The sequence below is a fragment of the Ambystoma mexicanum genome, chromosome 14 (assembly GCF_040938575.1).
Source record: "Ambystoma mexicanum isolate Mex_15411 chromosome 14, UKY_AmexF1_1, whole genome shotgun sequence".
NCBI lineage: Eukaryota > Metazoa > Chordata > Amphibia > Caudata > Ambystomatidae > Ambystoma > Ambystoma mexicanum.
In genome coordinates, this window is record NC_090940.1 from 670,758,083 (window position 1) to 670,784,994 (window position 26,912).

The following is a 26,912-nucleotide window of genomic DNA, read 5'->3' on the forward strand; positions in this document are numbered from 1 at the left end:
GGTGCCTGTAGCGGAGAGGAACAAGGGATGGTATTCCCCTTATTTTTTGATTTTAAAGAAATACGGGGGATTGAGACCCATCATGGACTTGCGTGGTTTGAACAAGCTCCTCAGGAAGGACAAGTTCAAGATGGTTACTCTCTCAAGTCCTTCAGGCCCTTCAACTTCAGGACTGGTTGGTTTCTCTCGACCTCAAGGACGCTTACTTCCATGTGCCGATCCATCCCAAGCACAAGAAGTACCTGAGGTTCGCGGTTGGCGACTCACACTTTCAGTTTCGGGTCCTGCCGTTCGGATTGACCTCCGCCCCGAGGGTTTTCACCAAGCTCATGGTGGTGGTGGCAGTGCATCTCAGGAAAGGGGGATTCATGTCTACCCCTACCTGGACAATTGGTTGATCAGGGGGAGCTCTCCCGAGCAAGTCCTGGATCATCTGTCCGTCACCTGCCACTTCCTTCACAAGCTGGGCTTCTCCCTCAATTTAAAGAAGTCCCATTTGACACCAACACAGCGGCTCCAGTACATCGGAGCAGTGCTCGATGCATCCCTGGGGCAGTTTTTTCCTCCCCAGGTGAGGGCTCTTCACATTCAGCAGATGGTCCACAAGTTTCAACTTGCCCAGACTCTCCCAGCGTCCGAGTTCTTGAGACTGCTCGGCCTCATGACATCCTTCATTCGTCTGGACCCCATTTTGGCTGCCCTGGACGGAGGTGACGATCGTGACGGACGCATCCCTCACGGGATGGGGAGCTCATGTCAACGAGTTGACAGTCAGCGGTCGTTGGTCTCCGTTGGAGTCCAGACTCCATATCAATCTGTTGGAGCTGAGGGCCGTCAGGCTTGCCCTGAAGGCTTTTCTGCCGACTGTGCGAGGAAAGAGTGTCCTGGTTCTAACGGACAACACGGTGACCATGCACTACCTCAACAAAAAGGCAGGGGGCAGGGTCACTTCCTCTGTGCAGGGAGGCGATGCAGCTCGAGTTCTGGGCCATCCAGCAGGAAGTTTCGATCTCTGCTGTTCATCTGGCCGGAGACAATGAGACGGCGGATGCTCTGAGCAGGCAGAGCACGATCTATCACGAGTGGGAGCTGGCTCAGGAGATTCTCCTGGAGATCTTCGCCTTTGGGGGACCTCTCAAGTGGATCTCTTCGCCTCCAGTGTTAACCGTAAGTCCGTGAGGTTCTGCTTGTGGGAATTTCCTCCAAAAGGAGCCTTAGGAGACGCGTTTGTGGTGGAGTGGTCATTCCCACTGCTCTACGCGTTTCCTCCAGTCCTCGTCATCCCGCAAGTACTGCGGAGGTGACGGAGGTTCGGTTCCCGGATGATCCTCATTGCTCCGGCGTGGGCCCGGAGGACGTGGTACTCGGACCTTCTCGACTTGTCCATCTGCCCTCCACGTCATCTTCCCTACCGAGACGATCTGCTCTCACGGGAGGTGGGTCAGGTTCTCCATCCAGAGGTCAGATCCCTCAACCTTCATGCTTTGCTTCTGAAAGGTTGAGGTATAGGATTGGGACCTCCCTGAAGACGTGATGGAGGTGTTGCTCTCGGCCAGGCGGCCGGCAACAATGTCTCTGTACTGTTGCCGTTGGAGAAAGATCTGCGACTGGTGCAGAGTTCAGAATGTGGATCCTTTTGAATGCGACATTCCCATGGTTTTGTCTTTTTTGCTTTCTTTGGCCCACAGGTGCTTTCAAGTGGGGACCATTAAAGGTTACCTGGCAGCGCTGTCCATATTTAAGCGCTCGTCTGAAGAATGTTCCTATTTTAAGATTCCTTTAATTTCTCAGTTTTTGAAAGGGCTCACTAATGAGTCTCCCGGCGTTCGAGTTCTTGAGGTTGCTCGGCCTCATGGCACCCTGCATTCTTCTGGTGCCAGAGGCCAGGTTGCGGATGAGATCTCTGCAATGGGCTCTCACGATGCAGTGGTCGCAGTCCTCCGGCAGGATGTGGGATCCCGTTCAGGTGCTGCCCTCGGTCGCCCAGGATCTTCTTTGGTGGGCCGTCGAAGGCAATCTGATGAAGGGGGCTCCATTTTGGCTACTCTGGCTGAAGGTAACGGTCATGACGGACCCATCCCTCACGGGATGGGGGCGCTCATGTCAACGAGTTGACAGTCAGTGGTCGTTGGTCTCCGTCGGAGTCCAGATTCCATATCAGTCTGTTGGAGCTGAGGGCCGTCAGGCTAGCCCTGAAGGCTTTTCTGCCATCTCTGCAGGGGAAGAATGTCCCGATTTTGACGGACAATACAGTGGCCATGCACTACCTCAACAAAAAGGGGAGGGGAGGCGGGTCTCTCCCACTGTGCAGAGAGGCGATGCAGCTCTGGTTCTGGGCCATCCAGCATGAAATTTCGATCTCGGCAGTTCATCTAGCCGGAGATCAAAACGAGGCGGTGGACGAGCTGAGCAGGCAGAGCCCGGTCTCTCAAGAGTGGGAGCTGGCTCTGGAAGTTCTCTTTGAGATCTTCGCCCTTTGGGAGACCCCACAAGTGGATCTCTTTGCCACCAGTGTCAACCGGAAGTGCGAAAGACTCTGTTCGCGGGAATTTCCTCCAAGAGGAGCCTTAGGGGACGCGTTAATAGTGGAGTGGTCCTTCCCACTGCTGTACGTGTTTCCGCCAGTCCCTGTCATTCCGCAAGTGTTGCGGAGGTTACGGAGGTTCGGTTCCCGAATGATCCTCATTGCTCTGGCGTGGGCCAGGAGAGCTTGGTACCCGGACCTTCTCGACATGTCCATCTGCCCTCCATGCCGTCTTCCCTACCGAGACGATCTGCTCTCACGGGATGTGGGTCGGGTTCTCCATCCAGAGGTCAAGTCTCTCAGCCTTCATGCTTGGTATCTGAAAGTTTGGGGTATAAGGATTGGGACCTCCCTGAAGACGTGATGGAGGTGTTGCTTTCGGCCAGATGGCCCGCAACAAAGTCCCTGTACCGTTGGAGTAAGTTCTGCGACTGGTGCAGGGTACAGAATGTGGATCCTTTTTCATGTGCCATTCCTGTGGTTCTGTCTTTTTTGCTTTCGTTAGCCCACAAGGGCCTGCAAGTGGGTACCATTAAGGGGTACCTAGCGATGCTGTCCATATTTAAGCGCTCGTCTCAGTGTTCTTATTTTGAGAGGGGTATCTCATGTGTTTCCACCGTCTCCTTTCCAGGTGCCGGGATGGGATTTGAATTTGGTTTTAAAGTTCCTCATGGGAGCTCGGTTTGAGCCCTTACACTCTTGTCCATTGAGACTGTTAACCTTTAAAACTGTATTTTTAGTTGCGGTTACTTCCGCATGCTGAGTGAGTGAGTTGCAGGCACTTTCCGCCAAACCACCCTTCACTGTGTTCCAGGGTTGTCCTTAGGGTTTGTCCTTCTTTTCTTCCGAAGGTTGTGTCGGAATTTCATTTGAGCCAGTTCTTCCAGCGTTCTATCCTCCTCCGCATCCTGGTAAGGAAGAGGAGGGGCTCCATAGGTTGGATCCTAGGAGAGCTTTAAGTTTCTACATCTCACGTATGTCCCGGGTCAGAGTGGACGATCAGCTCTTTGTTGGTTATGCTGGAAGGCGTTTAGGTCAAGCTGTTTCTTAGCAAACCTTGTCCCGTTGGATCATATTGTCAATCTCTGAATGCTACCGTCTGGCGGGTAAGGACCCTCCGGTAGGCTTACGGGCCCATTCTACTAGGGGTGTGGCTGCCTCTACTGCTCTGCAGAGGGGTGTTCCCATTCGTGAAGCAGCCACATGGGCCTCTGTTCTTACTTTTGTAAGACACTACTCCCGGATTCTATCCATGGGCAAAATGTAGCCTTTGTTAAGGCGTTCCTCTATTCTGCAATTTGATTGGGCATTCTAAAATATCTTAAGTCTTTTCCCACCACCATACGTTGGTACTGCTTTGGGAGTCTGTCATAGATGTCGAATATGTAGGAGGACACAATCCCTTCGAAGAACAAGTTACTTTCTTACCTGGTAACGTTCTTTCGATGGGATGTTCCTCCGACGTATTCCACATCGCACCCTCCCAGCCTGCCCCTCTTAAGAATTTCTTATGCGATTGCAGCTTTCGTTTCCGCAAGGCTTTCTGCAGTAATGCTGGCAGAAGATTGGTGCCACACGTTCTGGGAAAAAACTACAACTGAGGCTACAGGCGTTGTGCGTCCTACAAATAACATCGGGTGACGTCAGCTGTCGGAGGAGGTCCTCGAAGGGGCGTAACGATGTAATCGAGGCAGACGCCGAAAATTTTCCGAAGAAACACAGCTGTGGTGATTACTGTCATAGATGTGGAATACGTCAGAGAAACATCTAATCGAAAGAACGTTATCAGGTAAGAAAGTAACTTGTTGTTCTCCCTAACGCGGACATCAAGCCGATTTGAGTCAGGGTGGTGAGAGGATTGACACCAGGGACATCATTTGGGGGTTGCCAGGAGTAGCAGCTGCTATCCCTGGCTGCCCCTCTGCTACCCTTAGACCGGTCCTTGCTACCCCAGGGCCACTGGACAAAGGCAGTGCCAAGAGCAGATATCTGTTGCACCTGAAAAGGCGGTTGTAAATGCAGCTAAATGTGCCACATCTTTTTTTCACCTGGAATCTCGATCTCCTTAGCTAGAGAAAGAACAGGGATGCAGGAAAAACCATGAAGCTGCCATTGCTAACAGGTTTGCAGTCTTGTCGGGGAGAATTCTCAGAAATGTGCAAATTCCCTTCTACCTTAGAGACCCCCGGCTCTTTTTCTGGACTTTAGGACTTTTACTTTTTATCCTGGAGAGAGTGAGACCTTTTTTCCACTCTCATATGTATTTTTCTGTGATTTGGACTATTTTCTTTTGGTTTTGCAGTCTGACAAACTCCATAGGCATCACCTTTTGTATTGTAACACGCAGCATCTTCAGTGCAGTGTCACAGAGAAGTCCTTTGGATTTTTGCTAAGGTTTAAATACTTTCTCTTGGGTAAACTACTGTTCCCAAGAATAGTAAAGTGAAATTGACTTTACTTAACTATTTATCCTATGTAGGTCCAGTACAGCCCATCTTATGTTGATGTACTGGGTGGGTTACTTTGTAACCCATTTGCATATGTACTCATGTAACATTTTTTGATGTTACCGTAATGGCTGGTCGCAGTGAGTTAATTTTCCAACAATTATGCTTTTTTACTGCAGGCAGAATCTTGTGCCCATTTTGTCAACATGGCCCTTATCCTTTTTTTTTCGCCATTTCTTGCTTGCAAGGTCTTTCTTGGGTTTTACTCTGCGTGCCAAACTGGGTTTGACCCTTTTGTTAGTTTTGTTTTTGTCGGGCTTCAATGCTGAAACCCGCCTCTGGTTCCAGTGTGTCTGACCATGCAGGAAGCGAGGGAGGTGCCCAGAACTCAGTCCTTCGTCTCCTTGGTTACCTGAATGCACCCAGTGCTGATTGGCTGACTGGCTGACCTTTGTGGACAGCCACCCTGCTGTGAGTGACAGCTCGGCTGCGAATGAATGGGAGAACCATGCATAAACATGCCTCCTTCCCGCTTTAAGGATCCTACAGGCACTTGAAACTACTGCTCACCAGTTTCCCTTCATCAGCCTCCCACTGTCCTGCTCCTTCCTCCAGTTGCATACCACATGTAAGCAGGACCTGAGAACTCGCACCAGCTGCACACCAGTGTCCCTTCACCAGCCTCCAGCAGACGTGCAGCACTTCCACTCTCCTGCTCCTTCCTCCAGTCGCATACCACATGTAAGCAGGACCTGAGAACTCATACCAGCTGCACACCAGCCTCCAGCAGACTTGCCGCACTCCCACTCTCCTGCTGCTTCTTCCAGCCATACACCATATGATAGCAGAACTTGTGCTCTCAACATCCTTCTTTGCTTCCAGGCATTCTGTACTCACAAGTCCAATAAAGTCTCAACAGTATAGAGGTATCTGCCAACAGCCAGGGGTGTCTCCAGCTCCTCCCTAACTGCTTTTGGCTACTCCAACTCAGTTTCCTGCTCCACTCGATCAGGACTGTTCCCTTCACCCCCCTATATACCATTGGGTCACTTCAACCCAGGTCCCTGCTCCGCCTGTCCTGAGATTTTCCTGGCCCCTACTCCACCTGACCTGAGAGCTTCCAGCTCCTCCCTAACGGCCCTGGGGCCACGTCCACCCAGGCCCCGGCTCTACCTGAACGGGTGAGTTTCCTGGTCCTCCTGAACTGCCCTCTGCCACCTTATCCCTGTCCCCTACTCTGTCCTATGCCCCTTCTGCCCCACCACCACCAGGAGCAGATCCTCACCACCAGACAAAGCCTTCCAGCTCTCCAGCATGGGGTCTGGCATGGATTCACATGCTCATGAATATTCCCCGTCGCCAGGCTGGGAATCCTCGGTAAAGAAAAATCAGTATCAGTTTCGTTTCTGATCTTTCTTTCGTAGTAGTAACCAATCACTGATCTCTGCGTCATACTGACCACAGCCAATGACTGCCATCTCCCTAAGCCCCGCCTCTGGCAGCCATCTTCAGATTTTTACCGTACGTTCAAGTGTTGGGAGTCCTCGTGCTTAGCTCTCGAGCTTTTGCTGCGTGTTTCGCGCTTTTTCAGGTGAATTTTCACTTTTTTTCGGTTAATCGAGCCTCAAGCTCCACCGTTTCTACTCCCGTTAACGGGTACCCGTTGCAGGATTTTCCTACGCCCCTCAAGGGTGAAGATTTCGTCGAATCAACCTCTTGGAGGATTCCAGAAGATTTGCGGCCTACTTCGAGATGGCCCAGGACGCGAGTTCGTCACCCGGACCCAAGCTGTTTCGCAGCTGCCCTGGATGCGGGCTGCAGAATGTGTTTAAGGAGGACGAACATTTACGATGCCTCTACTGTCTTCATGGGGACAAGACTCATGTAGAGAAGGACTGCCAGTTCTGCAAGAACTTGTCGGAGCGGACCATGAGGGACAGTCGATCCCGTCTCGCCAGCTGGTTGGAGAAGGGCTCAACGGGTGAGAAGAAGAAGAAACGGTCCGAGCGGGCTTCTAAGTCCTGTGCGGGCGCCCCGGCAACGGGGGCCCAACACCAGGCCAAGCGCCGCGAGTCAGCTGGCTCCGGGAGCGCCGAAAGGTAGGGCTCTTCGGTCGCCAGGCAGGGCGCACCTTCCCCGGCACCGTCAACCACGAGCCAGCGCTCCGGTTCGGGGAAGAGGAAGTCCGAGACCCCGGGTAAGCTTCGGGAGAAGCCCCGTCCGATCTCGGGAGAGGGGGAGCGAGGCGTCGCCCCCTCCCCCTAAGGAGAAGGCCCAGGACGCACCTAAGGTGGTGAAGGCCCCTACCCAGCAGGCAAAGGCCTCTATCGAGGCGATCGCGGCGACTCTGGCCAAGCCGGCGACTCTGGCCAAGCCGGCAGAGACCCCGCCAGCGGAGACTGCCTCCGGGACTAGAGTTTCCCTGCCGCTAAGCAAGGAGGGAATCCTCTTTTCAGCCCATCGTCATGGCCCCCGTGATGGAAAACGGGGGAGGGGGGGCACGGTAGCCTCTTCGAGCTCGGAGTCCGCCTCGGAGGGGGAACTGACCGAGGTCGTGAGGAATCTCGAAGTCCAATTCGAGAAGGTTCGATCCCGCAAGGAAGATCCTCGGGAGATAACCGAGGAAGACGACAATGGCGAGGAAGAGCAGCCTTCCCTTCCGGCGCAGCCGGAACCTAGGCCTCAGGATAGCTCGGCGGCCATTTTGTTTGTGATCTAGTCCTTATGCTCTGAGATAAGGATGAGATTACCACGGCCCAGGCCGGAGGACCCACAACCTGGCCCGTCGGGAAGTCCTCAGAACAAACGACGGAGGACCCAACCCTCTCCTCCGCTCGCCCCCGTAAGGCCTGCAGTTCCCTCCTCATCCTCCCACGAGTTGGGAGATGACCGTGCGGTGGGCTCGACGACGGGTTCTGAGGGCGACGATGACGGAACGGGTCTCCCGTCTCCCGTCGCACTGGCCTCTCCGCCCGACGAGATTGGCTCATTCCACGCCATGATCGCCAGGGCGTCCGAATTGTTCCAGCTCTGCCCGGAGGAGCATAAAAAGGAAGGTTTCCTCTATCAGCGCCGGGAGGCCAAGAAGAAGACTGTCATCGCGGTGCCTCTAATCAATGACATCTGGGAGGAGGGCCTGTCGGTACTCAAGAACCCCTCCACGGCACCAGCCAAACGGGACTGGTACGAGAAGCAGTACCGGGTCCCCGAGACCGCTCCCCTGTGCCTCAGGGCCCAGCCAACGCCAGACTCGGTCGTCTCGGCGGCGGCGAAGAAGAAACTGGCGGGGTCAGGAGCCTCAATGTCGAATTCCCCTCCGGACGGCGAGGGAAAGAAGTTGGACGCCATGGGGCGACGGGTCATTTCGTCGGCGGCGACGACGATCAAAGCGGCCAACGCCCTGGCGATTGTGGCCCGTTACGACCGGGAGCTCTGGTTTAAGATGGCCCCCATATTGGACTTTCTACCGGACGACAAGAGGTCCGAGGCCCTGGAAATACTTCAAGAAGGCGAGGTGGCGTCGGACCATGCCATAACGGTGGCAACCGATATTGCCGATACAGGGTTACGCCAGCTGGGCAACGGAGTTTGCCTACGACGACGGGATTGGCTCCGGGCGACCAACTTCAATCAGGACGTCCAGACCAGGGTGTTGGACATGCCGTTCGACGGCAGCAACTTGTTCGGGAAGGCGGTGGACGAATCCCTCCAAGCCATAAAGACGGACACAGAGACAGCCCGCGCCCTAGGAGCCCTTCAGCAACGACGGCCCTTTCGGAGCTCCGGAGGCAGACAGGGGGCCTCCAAGGGATCCAGCGGTGGCTCGTCGTCCTACCGCCAGGCGGCACGCTCCTCGTCTAAGGAGGCCTACAGGGGTCGCGGCAAGCAGGGAGCGCGTCGGCAAGGTGGCCAGGGTGGCAAGGCCACCACCTCCAAGCAGGACTGAACCGGCCGTGGCCTCGGGCCCCCACCAAAGCACCCCGGTGGGAGGCCGGCTGACGAAGTTCGTCGGTGTGTGGAAGTCCATCTCCACCGACCGTTGGGTGCTGGATACCCTGGCAAGAGGACACTCTATCGAATTCCTGAAGAAGTGCCCTCACATTCCACCCGTGGCCAGGAAGGAAAATCACGTCCCGCAACTGCTGTTGGAAGTACGGGCGATGCTCAGGAAAGGCGCCATCGAGCTCGTCCCGAAGAGGCTCCGGGGTGTACTCAAGGTACTTCCTCGTCAGGAAGAAGACGGGCGGCTGGCGCCCCATCCTGGACCTTCGTCGTTTCAACAAATACATCAGGTCACAAAAGTTCAGGATGGTCACCCTCCAGCACGTGCTGGGACAGCTGGAGGAAGGCGACTTTCTATCGTCGCTGGACCTGGAGGATGCATACTTCCACGTTCCCATCCTCAAAAGTCACCGAAAGTTCCTCAGGTTCGTCGTCCAGGGACGCCACTACCAATTCAGAGCACTGCCGTTCGGATTGAAGTCGGGCCCCAGGGTCTTTACCAAGTGCCTAGCACCTGTGGCGGCGCGGCTGCGCCTGTAAGGGATGCACGTCTACCCCTGTAAGGGATGCACGTCTACCCCTACCTGGACGACTGGCTCATCCGCTCAAGGACGAGGGAACTCGCCGTCGAACACACTGCGAGGACTGTCCAGCTACTCACAGACCTGGGATTCGCCATAAATTACCCAAAGTCCCACCTGGTGCTGTCGCAGGTGGCCCTGTTTCTGGGAGTGAAGCTCGATACAGTGAGGCGCCTGGCGGCACTGTCGGAAGAACGGACGAAGACCATTCTGGGCAAAGTGCAGCGCCTACTAGCCACGGACGTGGCCAGGGTGAGGTCCATCAAGTCCCTCCTGGGGATGATGTCCTCTTGCATCTACCTTGTGCGCCTCTGCAGACTACGGATACGCACTCTTCAAGAATTTCTCGACGGCCTTTGGATGCAGGCGACGGGCACCTTACAAGACAGGGTCCCCCTCAACGAGGTGTTCCGGCGGGCGAATCAGTGGTGGGGCGTTCGAGCGCACCTCACGGCGGGCAAGGACTTTCAGACGCCAGCGTACCAGGAGACGGTGACGACGGACGCTTCCCTGGAAGGTTGGGGCGCCCACACCGGAGTTCTCCACGCAAGAGGCCTCTGGCTCCCGGAGGAGAAGCTCCTGCACATCAACATCCTGGAACTCCGAGCCGTGTTCTGGGCTCTCAAATCGTTCCTCCCGTCGCTCAAGGGCAAGGTGGTGCGGATCTTCACAGACAACACCACGACAATGTTTTACATACGGAAGCAGGGAGGCACCAGATCCCCAGCCCTATCCAAGGAGGCACAGGATCTGTGGCACTGGGCGGTCGCCCAGGGGATGTTCCTGGTTCCCTTCCACCTGGCAGGAGAAAGAAACACCATCGCCGACTCGCTCAGCAGGGAGCTGCACGCGTGTCACGAGTGGGAGCTGCGCCAGGATCAGGTGGATCAACTCTTCCAACGATGGGGCAAACCCCAAATCGACCTGTTCGCAACCGCGACGAACTCGAAGTGCCAGAGGTTCGCCAGCAGGTTTCCCCAGCCGAGAAGCATGGGCGATGCGTTCTCGTTCCCCTGGGACGGCCTATACCTGTATGCGTTCCCTCCGTTGCCGTTGCTGCTTCGACTCATCAACCAGCTCAAGAGGTCCCGGTGCAGGATGATCCTCGTCGCACCGGCGTGGCCGAGGCAGATCTGGTTCCCGGACCTTCTGGACTTGTCAACGTCCCCATCCATCAAGCTGTCGGCGGACGCGGATCTCCTCCCCAGAGAAGGAGGCGCCATCTTCCACCACGGCCCGGCGTTGCTGAACCTGCAGGCTTGGCTCCTGCAGCGCTAGAGTTTGGAGGGTACGATATACCGGCCGACTGCAGAGAGGTTCTTGCAAAGGCCAGGGCGTCCTCGACTCTCAAATGCTACAGTCACAAGTGGAAGAGGTTCTCTATCTGGTGCCGAGCACAGAAGATCAACCCCCTACGGATTACGGCCCCTCAAGTGTTGCCGTACCTGCTATCGCTGGCAAAGGCTCGGCTAGCCCATGCCTCCATTAAGATTCATCTGGCGGCGATCTCCAGATATACCAGAACCACAGGACGGACGTCCCTGTGGTCCCATCGACTGGTAAAAGAGTTTATGAAAGGACTGTTCCGGTCGTTCCCGCCGGTGAAGGCCCCGGCGTGGGAACTTAACGTGGTGCTGACTAGGCTCATGGGCCCCCATTCGAGCCGATGCACTCGGCACCGATGAAGTTTGTGTCGTGGAAGACTGCATTCCTGGTGGCCATTACCTCCGCACGACGAGTGTGAGAGATCCAGGACCTATCCTGCAAAGCACTGTACTTGACTTTCCATGCCTCAAAGGTGGTGCTTAGGACGCACCCCTCCTTTATGCCCAAGGTGCCGTCTGACTTCCATCTTAACGAGCCCCTGGTGTTACCTGTTTTCTTCCCGTCTCCTTCGTCGCCAGCCGAGAGGACTTTGCACTCGCTGGATGTGGCTAGAGCGCTAAAGTTCTATGTGGACCGCACAAAGAGTTTTCGGAGGACATCACAGCTGTTTGTGAACTTTGGACCTGTGAATCAAGGGAAGGCTCTCTCGAAGTCTTCTATTTCCAGATGGCGCTCCGGCTGCATCATGCACTGCCACCGGTTGGCTAACCGACCGCTGCCAGGCTGTCCGAGAGCCCATTCGACCAGAGCGATCGCTGCTACTACAGCGTTCCTATCTGGTGTGCCCCTGCTGGACATCTGCAGGGCTAGTACGTGGAGGTCAACGCACACCTTCACGAGATTCTACTGCGTCGATCGGGATTCCAGGGAGGAGTCCAGGGTCGGCCAAGCAGTGCTGCGCAACCTGTTCACTTAAGGTGAGCCTGGTGAGGAGGTAAGAGATGCTTAATGTTGAGTTGTGTATTGCTTAATGTTGAGCCTTTTGCCACCTCCCATGGTTGTGCATGTGTGTACTGCTATGTATTCTTATATTCATGAGCATGTGAATCCATGCCAGACCCCATGCTGGAGAAGGAACAAGTTACTTACTTGTAACTGTTGTTCTCCAGCATGGGTCTGGCATGGATTCACATGCGAACCCTCCCGCCTACCCCTCTGCGGCTCTTCACTTGGTCATACTGCCTCTTCACGTGCTACCAAATCTGAAGATGGCTGCCAGAGGCCGGGTTTAGGGAGATGGCAGTAATTGTCTGTGGTCAGTATGACGCAGAGATCAGTGATTGGTTACTACTACGAAAGACAGATCAGAAACGAAACTGATACTTATTTTTCTTTACCGAGGATTCCCAGCCTGACGACGGGGAATATTCATGAGCATGTGAATCCATGCCAGACCCATGCTGGAGAACAACAGTTACAGGTAAGTAACTTGTTCCTTACTGGCCACGCCCATCAGCTTCGCTGTCTCCCCACCTACCGCAGCTTTCAAACCCAACCCCAATTGAAGCTTTGGCATACCTATGCAAACTGCTACTTAGTTGTCTATGGCAAATCTATCTAAGGAGCTATCAAGCATGCAGCACCCCACCTGCGTGCTCCCTCGGCTTTCCTCCACTACTCTGCGTCCTCTTGCCTGGCCCGCCCTCAAGGTATTGTGCTTAATCATCATTACATCTCCACACTCAACAGTCCTTCAACCCTCAACCCCCAGATGGCTCACCGCCCTTCCGCTCCAATTTGACACCACAACCTCATTTATCCCCAACTTGTTGACACCTCCAACATCATCGACCTAACCTTATGGGAACGCAAGATCTCTATGCATTAAGACCGCAGCTGTATTGGACCTATTTTTAAGTCTTAACCTTCACTTCCTCTGCATCACTGAAACTTGGATACCCCCGCCCCACACCACAATTCCTCAGTTCCTGCTTCTCTCACTTCCTCCTCCGCCCACATTACCTGCTCCACCGGATGTGGTGACGGCATTGGTCTATTACATCACCCAAAGTACCGATCAGTTCCCTGTCCAATTCCTCTTCCCCATGTTCCCTCCTTTGAATACATGTACAAAATCTTCACCTCACCACACGCCATATCCTTTCTCATCTACCGTCCACCATGCCCACTTGGATCTTTCCTTGAAGACATTGACCACCTCCTCAGCCACATCTCACCTAGTCTCACTCCACTAATCATGCTTGGTGACTTTAACCTCCATCTCTCCACCTATCACGTTTCCTCCCCCTTCTTCTCATTACTCGACTCCTACTTACCCCTCTCCCTACTCCACCCACCCACTCGCACTTCCGGTTCCACTCTAGACCTAATCTTTGTTTCCTCGTTCACTTCTTCCACTGTATCTGACCTCCCTTGCTCTTTGTCCGACCACTCTCTACGCTCTGTTTCCCTTACCCCCATCTACCTCTCTCCCTCAATCTTCCCACTCCTTCTCCTGACACGATCTTCGCTACTTTAAATCTTCACTTTTCTACAATATCTGCTCCAACTCCCTTCCCTTCCCTTCTCCCTCACTTTTCCACTCTCTGCGAATGATGCCATATCCACTCTTTCTTCAGCCCTCCCCAGCAGTCTCAACCAACTCCACCCTCTCACCACCTCCCGTCCTTCCCGCAAACCCGCTCAACCCAGGCTCTCTCCACACCTCTCCTCTATGCGCCGCCTTCTCCGCTGCCTTGAAAGAAGTTGGCACAAACACTGCTCTCCAGCTAACCAGGCTACCTACTTCTCCTACCGCACTCTGACAACTGCATTAAATCTGCCAAACAAACTTACTTTTCCGACCTTCTCCACACTTGATCGATCATCCCTGCTGCATCTTTCAAACCTTGACCCGCCTTTTCTCTCCCCACCCCACTCCTGATCCTTCTAACTCACCTCTCTCAGCTGATGATCTTGCTAAATTCTCCTCTAAGGTACATACTCTGCGTCAAGACATTCTGCAATCCCCATCATATACTCCCCCTCCCCACCTCTCATGTCCACCTCCACCACTATTTCTAACTTCATTCCCATCTCTGATTCTGAAGTCTCCCTTCTCCTGTCCAAAACTCACCCAACCGCAGCCCCTGGCGACCCCCTTCCCACCCCCCCTCATCCCCAAAGTCTACCCGCTCCTAGTACCTTATCTTACCTCCTTTTTAAACATCTGTCTTGCTACCTCAACCTTCCCATCTGCCTTCAAGCATGCAATCCTCATTTCCATTCTGAAAAAGCCCTCAGCAAATCCTCTTCTGGTTTCTAACTTCTGCCCCATCTCCCTCTTACCTTTCCTATCCAAGCTTCTTGAACGCATCGTTTACTCGCAACTCTCAGCTTATGTCTCTAACCCCTCTCTCCTCCCCCCACTCAATCGGGGTTCCACCCCTGCCACTCTACTGAAACTGCTCTCACCTGCATCCTTAACTCCCTCCTCACAGCCCGCCACTCCAAACACTCTTCTGTCCTTATTCTCCTTGACCTTTCAGCTGCCTTTGACACAGTAGATCACTCTTTACTTCTTTTCTCTTTTTGTTCTCTCTCTCTCTTCTCTTTTTTCTCTCCCCCCTCCCCCACCCCTCTGGTTTCAAGGGCTCTGTCCTTGACTGGTTCACTTCGTATCTATCCTACCGCACCTTTTGTTTCCTGGGGTGGCCGGACCGCCCCATCCTACTCTCTCGACTACGGTGTCCCCCAAGGCTCTGTTCTTGGCCCTTTTCTCTTCTTCTCTCTGTACACCTCCCTTCTTGCGCCCATCATCTCTTCCTTTGGTGTATCTCACCACTTCTATGCCGACGACACTCAGCTATATCTTTCTCATCTTTCACCCCTGACATCCACAATCAAATCTCATCCTGCCTCACTGCTATCAAAGCCTGGATGTCCTCCCACTTTCTTACCCTGAACACTGAGAAAACCGAAGTTCTATTCTTTCCTGCCAACGTCATCCCTCCTCCTCCTACCCCTCCCATTCTCTTTCCTTCCTCCCAGCTCCCCATCTCCCCCTCTGCCCGCAATCTTGGTCTCCACCTCGAAACTAAGCTCTCCTTCACTCACCAAATCTCTTACCTCCCGGTCCTGCCACTTCCACCTATACAACATATGCAAAATTCGTCCCTTCCTTACTTTCCATGCCACTAAGCTTCTTCTATCTTCTTTAATTTTCTCTCGACTTTTCTACAGCTCTGTTCTCCTTTTTGGCCTCCCTTCATCACACTTAGCCCCTTTTAAATCCATCTACCATTCTGCCATATGTTCTGTCTTCTTTCCCACCACGACTCTATCTCCTCATCCCTTACCTCACGAGGTTGGCTCTCCTTCCACTCCCAACTCAAATACAACTTCCTCTGTCTTGTCTTTAAATCTCTCTATGGTCTTGCACCCCCCTACCTCACATCCCTTCTCTCCTTCTATTCCCCCTCTCGTTCTCTCCGCTCTGCTTATCTCTTCCGACTTACTGTTCCACCGCTCCTCTCCTCCTTGTGCACAATCCTGTTTCTGTTCCTTACAACTTCTTTCCCCACTTCACTGGAAACCTCTATCTATCTATCTATCTCCGCTCCATCAACTCTTACTCCTCCTTCCCCACTTCTTTAAAAGCCCACTTTCTCAAATCACCCACATGACGATCAATGGCTGTTTGTTCACCGTCCAACTCTGTTCTAAATTTATATTATTGTTTGTTTCATAGTAAATTGTTCTGTATACTGTTCTCTGCTATGATTCATGTTAAGAATGCATTTGCTTTTTTTGTATCTCCTGTTCTATGTAAAGAGCCTTGGCTAAAAGCACTATATATAAAAACCAATAAAATACAAATATAAATAAAAGGTAAGGTCTCTTGAACAGAAGGCAGAGTCAACCACTTGAAGAAACATGCAACGAAAGAACTTGGAAGAGAAGCTTGATGCACCCTCCCGGGCTGTTGGTTTGTCCGGTGAAACCCTGCTGCAGTGCTGAAGCTCCAACTTTGTATCGACTGGAGAAGCCTGGAATGGAAGGTTTCTTTTCTTGGGTTGGTTGGACCAACTGACCTACTTTGCTGGAACCCCTTTCCCTGCTGGCTGTACTTCCTTGCTGCTGCTGGTACCGAGTGCCAGGAGTCAGGAACACCAGAAATAAGTGCATCGTCTTTAAGCCGGACCTGAGCGCCAGGAAGATCCTGAGGACCCTCCCGAAGCAGGACTGCCCATGCCTGAGCCACCTCAACAGAGTGCTCGACCCCATAAGCGAAGGGAGCCCGCAAGGTGTCCAAGAACTGCAGTGGTGCTATTTGCCTTTAGCTGAAACGGCAAAATGCCACTGATTTGGAAAGAGCCTTTGCCCCCGCCGACCTTCAGACTGCAGTGCAGTAGTCCTCCCACGTCCTCCCTCTTGTCCCCACGACTGAGGCCCAGGAACTGTAGCACTGCAACCTGAATAGAAGCCAGCTGGATCCTCTTCTTCTAACCTAAGGTACTGTCTTGACTGAAGGGGTACTTACCTCTTTTGTCGGTACCTTCTCACTGGCGACTTGCAGTAGCTGACTTTTGCAGAGTTGCTTGCAGCTTTGCCTTTCACAGGCCTTACTGCTTGTGGCCCAACCATGATTCTTTGTGTACAAACTCTCTAAATAACATTGTGCAATATGTTTGTGCTATCTGAAGAGGTGCCTCAGCTCCCTAGACATTGTTTCAATTGACTTTGGCTGGCCTGGCTCCCTGTAGACTCTGTGACCCATTGACTTTGGTTTCAACTGTCCTTTATGGGTGGTATGAGTTTAACTTGTATTGCTGGGAAAGGTCTAACCTAGACTTCACTGGAAAGATTGCAAAGTATTCACATATTCTGAGAACCTGTTAACCTTTTTCCTTCCCTAACCTTTTCCTTTTCCACCACCACAGTATTGCATTTAAGCGTAAAAAGTGATATATCAATGTCCAGTCACCACAGGATATGACCTCCCCAAAGGGTATCTACTTGCTGAACTTAAATCTGAGCAAGTGTTATGAAGTGTGTTTTTATTGTTGAATATTGCCCTTTTTAAAGAAGGCTTATTTAAAACCAACAGTTAAATAATTATTTTACTAGAAAACCTTCAGTATAAGAGTTATTTGGATACTTGTAACTTTGAAACTCTGTTGCATATCTACATGGACCCCTCTTGAGAAGTCTGGCTGCTCAGTCACTCTACCAACTTGTGTAGTACAGACCTATACCAATAGGTGGGTTACCTACTACCAAGAGGACAAGGCTGATATACTCTCCCACAGGGTTACTACATACACTCTTGCCAAACACCCTGGGGCCTTGATGTATCCTCTTATCTTTACAACCTTCAAACAGGTCGCTCTATGGATGTTTGATTATAACACAGTGTAGGCTAACAGATGCTACAGGCATTTATAGTATTTAAACCCAGAGTAGCATCTGCGTAGATATTTGCTACCTACCAAGTCTTGGTTTCCTCTTTTGTGCTCGAGTGCAAATAAACATTTCTCTGCTGCCTGGTTCCACGTATTGGATTTATTGGTCTTTTAAAAAAAAAAAAAATCACACAGGATGCCTTTTGTGCCTGATGAGAGCAGAAAACCAGCCTAAAGGAGTCAAAACCAAAATAAAGGGTGGATGGCTTGTCTCAGGGTGAGCCCATGTTAGCACAATGTCCATTTTAGGCTTGCCTTTTGCTCTCCACAGACAGGTGGCCGAAAACCAAATTTGTCAGAGCGTGGGATTTCCATACTTGAACATCAAGGTACTAAAACCGGCTGCACCCCTGTTAAAGCCAAACCTCCATTACAGCCACCAGCAGCCTACTCCATAGCGTGCTTATTGGGCGATCGAATCACCCTACTGGCAAAATGATGCGCTTAAAAGGGCTCTGTTTTTGGAGCCAGAACCACAACGGGAAAAAGCAAAAATTTTAATTCACACATAAAAATGTAATTCTATCCTAACACCACTTAGGCAAAGTTTGTGTGCAGTACCCTTTGGGACCACTACACACAACTAGGACTACAGGTGTAAGCAAAACCAACCTTTGGTATAAGTCTGTACTACAGTTTTGTGGTAGTGTTGCTGAGCAGCCAGGCTTATCTCAAGAGGGAATGTGAGCTGTAAGGATGTTACACAGAGGTCTATAATTCCAAGTATTCAAATAGACTTTTATACTCAAGGTTTCTTGGTAAAACACTTATTTCAGAGTCAGTTATAAACCATTCACTAGAAGGAGGCCTTCTATATCACACAAATATACTTCAGTACTTCACAATATCAGGTTCTGAGGCATTTAAACTACTTTGAAGGAGGAGCAAAATGGCATAATTTAATAAAACGAATATTAGTTACTCTTAAACAGTGCAAATAGTTTGAGTTCACCAGAGTAGTTGATTCAATGCAATAGGTTAGGCCAAAGTCAATGGGCTAAAGTCTTGTATGGGATAAAGCAGTTCTGCAAGTTAAACGGAAAAGTCGTTGCCAAAGTTCTCAGAAGTAGTTCGTAAAAGAAAGATGTTGGGTCACAAGCTGACTAGGCCTGCAAGTTGGCAAAGTTTCAAGCACTTTCGCAGTGAGAGGTAAGTTCTCTCGGTTGGGTTTTCACAGTACCTTGCAATGAAGAAAAAGATGCAGCTGAAGATGTTGGTTCCTGGCATTTTCTGCAGATCTCGCTGTTCCTGGGCCTCCGTCGTGGGGACCAGAGAGAGGACGTCTGGGGACTCCTGCACTGCACGGGGACTGCTGAAAAAGCTGGCAAAGGCAAATCTTCAATTCCGGTAGCTGTATTCAAGCACACAACTCGTGTCCTTCTCCTTGGCTATTCGGTTTCCTGCAGCATTCTGAGGAAAAAAGGCCAGTTCCGAGAATGATATCCAGGTGGCTTACTAGTTGATTGGTCCCACCAACTTAAGGGAGAAGTCGTCCTAGAAGGGCTTCTCCATCGAGATGAACTTGGTGATTCGGACCTGCAGCAGGGCTTCACTGGGCAAACCAACGTTCCAGGAGTTGCAGCAACCATCCTCTTCCAGCTCGTTTTCGGTTCTTCGATTATCGGGCACCTCCCTCCCTTCCTGCCCACCCCAGACACTCTGGCGCCAGAGGCGGTCTTCAGTCCTGAAGCCTGCCAAAGGCATAGGAACAAAGGGACAAACCCTGGTTTGGCGAGTAGAGACAAACTCTAGAAGGACCTTTCAAAAAGAAATGGCGAAAAAAGAAGACTGGGACCCGTTTAAACAAAGGAGGCTCAGACACCATCTTGAAAAACATGGCTCCCGAGATTTAACGCTACCGGTATTCGCGGTCAGGAAAAATCATGGTGGTTGGTTGTAAAACCACTGCCACCAACCATTTTGAGTGTAAAGGGTAGCATTTGACTGCTACATGAGTTTCTAGACTTAGGGGATAGTATGTAACCCCTCCAGCACTCTATTGTAAGAAAGTATGTGCTGGGTGTAGGAATTTGGAAAGACTAGTTAAGTCAGTTTCACTTTACTTACTCTGGGAAACAGTAGTTTATCCTAGAGAAGGTATTTAAACCTTGGGACAGCCTAAAAGGCTTCCCTGGGTCACTGCACTGAGGGTGCTGTGTGACACACATGGAAAGATGATGCCTATGGAGTTGTCTAAAACTCCATAATCAAAGAACACAAGAGTAAGACACACATCAAAATACATGAAAGAGTGGGGGGGGGAAAGGCTCACACTCTCTCCATGTAAAAAAAAAAAACAAGTCCTCAAAATCCAGCAAAGTTGAGGGGGCTCTAAGGTGAAGGGAATGAGCACATTTATGAGGATTCTTCCTAACGCCTGTATGAATCCATGCCCGAGACAACCATGCATAATCTTTAGGAAGTTGCAAAATTGGACTTTAACAGTTTGTCACTTGTGTAATCTGTAAATCTCACTACAGAAAGTGAGCATCCAGCCCCGTGATATGGAGCCCTCCTTCCTCTTTTCTGGTTGTTTGTACATTATGGTAAGGTATGTCCTCATGTTTTCACCACATATATTGTTTATGGTTTTTCCGTTTTCTACATTCTCTCTGATTGAACTTTAAGATGTGGTCCCTGAAGGATTTGCTTGGGTCTGAATTGCATTGCACAGGACTCTTTCCAAATAATCTCCTTATTAAACTACATATTTTAATTAAAAATTAAGTCTATGGAACATTTTTGAACGAAAACGTATATGGTCATGAATGAAAAAGTGGAAATGGCTGCAACATATATTTTTGCGAAGGACTAGGTGGCACTGTGCAGTTTATCCCCTTGGTCAGTGTTTTTCATGGAGCTAGGCTTGACATCCACCCAAATGCATAAAAAAACCAGTGATCAATTTAAATGTGAGATTTCCCAGATAAATGGTATCCTCGTTACTTGGTGCCTCTCAGAATGTCAAGTTGTAAATTGTTAACTTTTAACCATGAGGGGCTAAAGATTTCACCAGAAAGATGTTTTGAAATTGCAAACTTGTGTGACAATATTGATATGTTGATCTGGAACTTTTGCAATGAAATGCTGACTGTAAGATCTCCAAAGATCTGATCCTTTTGATCCACTGATAGTTTCTGAGATCGCAGCTCCCCTTTGCTTCTGTGGTGCTATTGCGCACCGATTGTAACGGCAGAAATGCAGCTCCCCCAGCATTCGCAAGTCTGGTAGACCACTTTGGGAGGACTGGATCCAGGACTTAACCGCTTTTTTTTGTAAAAGTTGATAACTCATACATTTGCTATGTGCTACAGCTGCAATGATTCGGGTGTATAAGTTGCTGTGCAGCTCATACTATTTTGTGGGATTGCTCCCTCGGTGTCGGTGTGCTGTCTGCCATAATGTATGACGTTTCTGAATAGAAAGTGCTCTCTGGCACTTGGTCCTTTCTATTCCCCTTTTATATTTGTATCTTATTTGTCTCTGCAACTGTGTGACTTTTGCCTTCTGGTAAATGTTAGGATTTTTTCTGTTTTAGTCCATGCTTTTGTACATTAACATGATATTCTGCAAGACCGCGGATGCGACAGAACCCATAAAAGCTAGCTTCTTGGGGTTGTTTTGGGAACATTGTGGTAAATTGTTTGAATGTCCGGTTTTGCTGTAAATCTGTCTGTTTTTGCTTCTAGCATCATCAATGGCTTTGCGTTGCCCCTCAAAGCCGAGCATAAGCAGTTCCTTGTGAAGGTGCTGATTCCATTACATACAGTAAGGAGTTTGTCGCTGTTCCACGCACAGGTAGGATTACCTTTTTGTATTCTTGCTCCGTAAAAGTGGTGAGATTGCAGTCTTTACCTTTGTTGTATATGGAAGGGTGATGTATAAAAGATGCGACTCGATAGACAAGTGTACAGACTTGCAGCGTAATTTGTGTTGTTAACGCCCCTTCAGAAGCCAAAATAGTGAAATGCAAACTGCTTGCCCAAGTGTGACCAGAGTCATTCATGAATTGTAAGATAGGCGAAATTGAATAGTACTCCAATAGAATGTGTAAACAAATATCATTTGGGTGTGGTCATAGAAAGGCATTTGAATTTGGGGTTCTTTTGATTGAAAATAAATTTGAAAAGGGCTACGGCAAGAGGTCTGTGCAATTAGATGTTTTGTAGCACAACATGCTGGCTGTGCCTTGGTGTCAGGTGTGACCATATATGATATGAAGATCGTTCCCAAAATGACATGTGGCATGCAGATTTGGGGGCGAAAGAGTCAGAGTTGGGAAAAACTGAGAGCTACTACCTGAAGCAGATAATAGGCGGGTTTGTGGAGGCGCTAATAAGGAATCTGTGAGTAAGGGCTTGCTGGAAGTTGTATTACTCGAATACCAGAGGATGTGGGCTCTCCTGCACGGACTCTATGAGGGATATCAACTGCCATGGTTAATGTTAAAAAATCATCGCAACTGGAACTAGCAGAACTTGATAGATGGCAACATTGCGTACACTTAGCCAGTAAAGCAAGTAGTAGACTTTATTGGCAATTGACACCCGCCCACCATCCTTGGCAAGTATTTAAGACCTCCTTTTATGAGAGTTGCATTTCATTTGGTGGACACTCTTGATGTTATAGGTCCCAGAATGGCTCTTTCCAAAGAGGAGAGATCTTGTATAGTATGTTGACATGGAGCTCTTGAAACCTCTGTTAGGGAGAATTCTCAGAAATGTGCTATTCCCCTTCACCTTAGAGACCCCCAGCAACTTTGCTGGATTTTGAGGACTTGATTTTAACCTGGAGAGAGTGAGACCCTTTTTTCCACTCGTCTATTTTAATGTGATTTTGTACACTGTTTCTTTTGATTGTGGAGTCTGACAAACTCCAGAGGCATCATCTTTAACATTGTGTCACACAGCACCCTCCGTGCAGTCGCAAAGGGAAGTCTTTCAGATTTCCCCAACGTTTAAATTCCTTCTTTGGGATAAACCACTGTTTCCCAGAGCAGTAAAGTGAAATTGACTTTACTTATATTTGTAACTTTCTAGACCCAGCACACATTATCTTACAATAGAGTGCTGGAGGGGTTACCTAGTATCCCCTTTGTTTAGCTTTTCATGTAAAACAAATTCTGATGCTTGTTAATCTGCTTAGAATCACATGCTGTGTATATAGTCCGACATCCAGTGGTCACCGCAGAGTATTGCATCTTGTCTTTTTAGAATCGAAAGGGGACGTCGACATGGGCGTGACTGTAACACTATCCGTGACATGTAGTGTACCCAAAATCCCTCACACGTAGAGGTCCCTCAGATTGTTCTTTTCTGACCAGCATACCGGTCGCCTTATGCAGAGCTTGTCCAGTGAAATTGCTTTTGTTCTCTTCAACCTTTGGTCGTAATTTATATTAGTTATCGATATTACCCTACCGTACCTTCCATCGACGGCTGTTCCAGTTCTCCGCCGAAGACGGTCCACAGATCTTAAACGGACGGGGTCCGGTCAGCGCTGCCGACCACGTGGCCGGGCCTTCTGGCCGGCCTATGGAGAGGACTCCATTTAGGTTTTGTCCTGTTTGCAGGGCCAAATTCCCTTGGAAGGATAAACACTGTAAGTGTTACCGGTGTTTACCACTCAATCACGACGAGTCAGTTTGTGAGGCTTGCAAGCTCCTGCGCCCGAAATCTTTGAAGGAGCGCCGTGTTAAGTGGTGGGCGGGCTACGGAATGTCGCATGCCGAAAGTCAAGTTCTTCGGCTGCCACAACTGCCGATTGTGACGAGGGGTTGTGACGAACTAGCCTTTCATTGGGAGGCAATTGACTGCTCAGCAGAGCACTCTTGCTCCGCGTTGTCTGTTCCTGGCCCTACTAGTCAAGACCTAGGTCCTGCTATGCGAAATGTACACCCCAGCGACATGTATGCACATGTTCCCCACACTAAAGACACAACACCAGGGACGTCTTCGACTAAACAGTCAAAGCGGTCCATAGCACCAACGGGCACACCGAAAGCTTCGGCCCTGCCTGCTGACCGTCGGGGTCGGCAGCCCTCCCCGCAACCGCAGGTGCACCTTGCAACTGGGCCTACTAAATCAAAGGGCGCTGACCCCAATATCCACCAACCTGTCTAGACGCATCAGAAGAAGGTCTCCACGGTTGAAAAGGCCCCGGTTCCACCGAAAGTAGTCACGAAACCAGAGGCCCGGACTTAAGAACCTCCCGATGAAGTGATTACTGAGAACATCGCCAGGATCATTTCGGCGGATTCTCACAAAGGTCCAAGAATTCACCCAAGGACAAGCACAAGGATTAGTCGAAACCCACGAATAGGCCGAAAAATGTACCGGAACCTGCAGAAAGGCCTGCAGACAAACAAAAGGGACACGCATCAACAGTCGGAACACCGAAAGGACTTTTCGGAAGCTCCTGAAGGGATTTCTTCGGTGTTAAAGAAAAAATCTTGATGTTTGCAAATGGAGGATCCACTAGATGAGCCCTTTCCACCCCTGGACCACTCGGGTTCATCTGTTTGGACCAGAGAAAAAAGTGAAGGATGTATGGACAGGCTAGAGAGATTTGTGGAACTCTCTGAGAAGTCCACACCCAAGAGGTCTAGGGAGGAAATCCACCCCCCCCCCCTCACTGTGGCTAAGCTGCAGAGGGTATTTGACCCTAATCAAGATGAGAAAAAGGAGGAATACATGTATGACCTCTATGAGGAGGAGGCTCAAAATGAAGATCCCTTTATTGACTCTGAGGAGATCCATTTACACCCCACTGAGGGTTGGTGGGTAAACCTGGACTCCATTGGTCCTCACCCTTGGCAGTCACCTACTCCAACTCCAGAACCTGATGCCTTGTGCCTGGACTCCCCTCCAATCACCCCCACTAGACCGGCCTCCCCGGTGGATGATCAAATGGCTTTCAATGCCATATTGAGGAAAGCAGCGGAACACTTCAACATTGCTACCCAGGAAGCCGTTCCAGAGGCTGACTTTGTGGAGGACATTTTGAAAGAAAAACCTCCTGCCAGCCAAGCTATTGCTCTACTAAATTCAATTAAGAAGAGGTTGGCCCCTTCTTTAGTAACACCTGCACTTACTAGAGTAGTGAATCCAAGGGTAGAGAATCTTTTTTGACCCTCCCTCTCTGACCCCTTCTACCTCAGGGGTCATTCTACTCCAGATTCATTGGTGGTTACAACTAACAGGAAAAGAGCAGGGGTTCCCCTATCCACTGCGGAGGCACCCCCTGACAAGGAATGTAAGAGACTTTACACTTTGGGGAAAAGGATCACTGCGGCGGCTAACTCCACTTGCATCGCCAACAATACAATGTTGTTAGCCAGCTATGCTGATACGCAATGGGCCAAGCTAGAGGAAGGCCTTCAAGAAGTCCCAGAGCCACTGCAAGCCTGTCTGCTCTCAACAATGACAGAGGGCAGGCAAATTAACCAACGTATGCTAAATACTTTGGATGTAGCAGAAACTGTTGAAAGGTCTTTGGCTCAAGGTACCCCCCTGAAGAGGCACAGCTAAGAAACTCTGGTTAAGCCAGAGACACATGCTTCACTTATTAATAAACCTGTGGAGGGTACTAATTTATTCGGAAAGGCAATGGATGAAGCCATCAAAACTGCAAAAAAGGAGCACGACACCCTTAAGACTCTGGATCAGATCACCCAGAGACCTTCACAAAGAAGGGGGAGCGGGAATAGACTTTCCTTTCGTGGGCAACGATTCCCTCAAAATCAGTACCACTCGGGGAATAACTGGTCCTCTCCCCAAGGAACCAGCAGCTACAACACCCCATCCCCCAAAAGGGGACAACAACTCAGTAAAGGAAGTGGCCGGAACTCTACCCCTCGAATTCTCCCCAGCCTCAGGCCAGAAATTACCTGCAGTTCCGGGGTGCCCTCCCATGCATCCCCGGTCGGTAGCAGGCTAACATTGTTTTTTCGAGCATGGGAAGGAATAACTACAGACCAGTGGGTGCTAAAAACCGTTGCCCATGGGTACTGTATAGAATTCAGCCGGACCCACAGTTCAGACCACCACGAGCAAGACCAATCTTACATCAAGAAGTAGAGACCCTGCAGGAAAAGGGCACCATAGAAGTTGTACCTCTTCTACGGGTAAACAAGGGTATTTATTCAGTGTACTTCCTTGTACCCAAAAAGGATCTCACCATGTGCCCTGTACTAGATCTGCGCCCATCGAACAAATTTGTGTAGCCCCAAAAGTTTTGTATGGTCACTCTGCAATAAGTAATTCCCGTGCTCACACAGGGAGATTACATGGCAACATTGGACATAAAAGATGCATACTTTCATATTGATATATGGCCTTTATAACACGCCTATACACAAGTGTTTCGAGGCGCGACGAGGCAAAAGAGGGGGAACAGAGGGAAGACAAACAGGTGTCATTCAGATCGCAAAAGTGCATGGGAAGGGGGAAAGGGAAAAGTGCGTGGGGGAAGGGGGAGGGGAGTCAGTGAAAACCCTAGGCGTCTACCTGGACTCCAATCTGTCCATGACCAGACAGGTGAACGCCATTGCCTCCTCAGCTGCCTACCAGGCCAAACTCCTCAATGCAGTTAGACCCTACCTCTCCAGCGACACCTGCACAAACATAGCAAGCGCTATCACGGGATCACGGCTGGACTACTGCAATGTCCTCTTCCTAGGGACCTCCACAAAAACCTTGAGAAACTGCAAGTCACTCAAAACAACGCCCTCCGCGCAGCACAAGGCATCTCCAAAAGAGATCATATATCTACTGCCAGAAGAGCCTCCCACTGGCTACCTATAAAAGGATCATCTTCAAAACCTTGACCCTCACCCACAAATTCATCCACTCTGCAGCACCAGCCTACCTGGCACAAAGAATCCACCCGGCCATGTCCTCAAGACCAACCAGGACCCCCTACACCAACCTACTCACTGTACCCAGGGTAAAAAAAACAAGAGCAGGGGGTGCCAGCTTCCCCTACCTTGCGGCCCTACACTGGAATGCCCTCCCCACTGCCCTGCGAGCTGAACCTTCTCTGACCACCTTCCGCAAAACCTTGAAAGCCACCCTGTTTGCTTGATTCTCTACCGTCTCTCATGTACACCCGCATTATGTATACCTGACCTGTGTACGCCTCTATGCATATTATATGTTACGCCTATGTACCCAATCTGTAACTTATGCATAATGTAACTAAGTTGTCTGCAAGTAACAGCCCCACAATGCCCTTGGGCTGCCTGCGTGCTATACAAATGTAAAAAATAAATAAATTAATTAATGGGATAGTAGAATAAATAAGATAAATAAAGCGGCCAGATGATGGCAAGTGCAAGGTAAGAGCAACATAATTGCTGGTGGTGGTATTTCAATGTTGCCGGCGCACAGAAAATACCTAAGATTCATGATTCAAGACAAGCACTATCAGTTCAAAGTACTACCCTTCAGCATAGCTTCTGCAGCAAGGGTATTTACAAAGGTACTGGCAGTGGCAGCAGCACACCTGCGCAGGCAATGCATCCCGGTCTATCCTTGCCTCGACGATTGGCTCATAACAGGGGACTCTT

At 50.4% G+C, this 26,912-nt stretch overlaps 1 protein-coding gene across 4 annotated transcripts in view; it reads left to right on the forward strand.

Moving 5' to 3' along the window:
• PPP2R5E (protein phosphatase 2 regulatory subunit B'epsilon) overlaps positions 1–26,912 on the forward strand; it is an 890,208-nt gene that overhangs the window by 539,834 nt on the left and 323,462 nt on the right. For all 4 annotated transcript variants that reach the window (XM_069638241.1, XM_069638243.1, XM_069638244.1 and 1 more), the window contains exon 8: positions 21,034–21,142. In XM_069638241.1, coding sequence (XP_069494342.1) covers positions 21,034–21,142 — 109 coding nt within the window. The remainder of the gene's footprint in view (positions 1–21,033; positions 21,143–26,912) is intronic.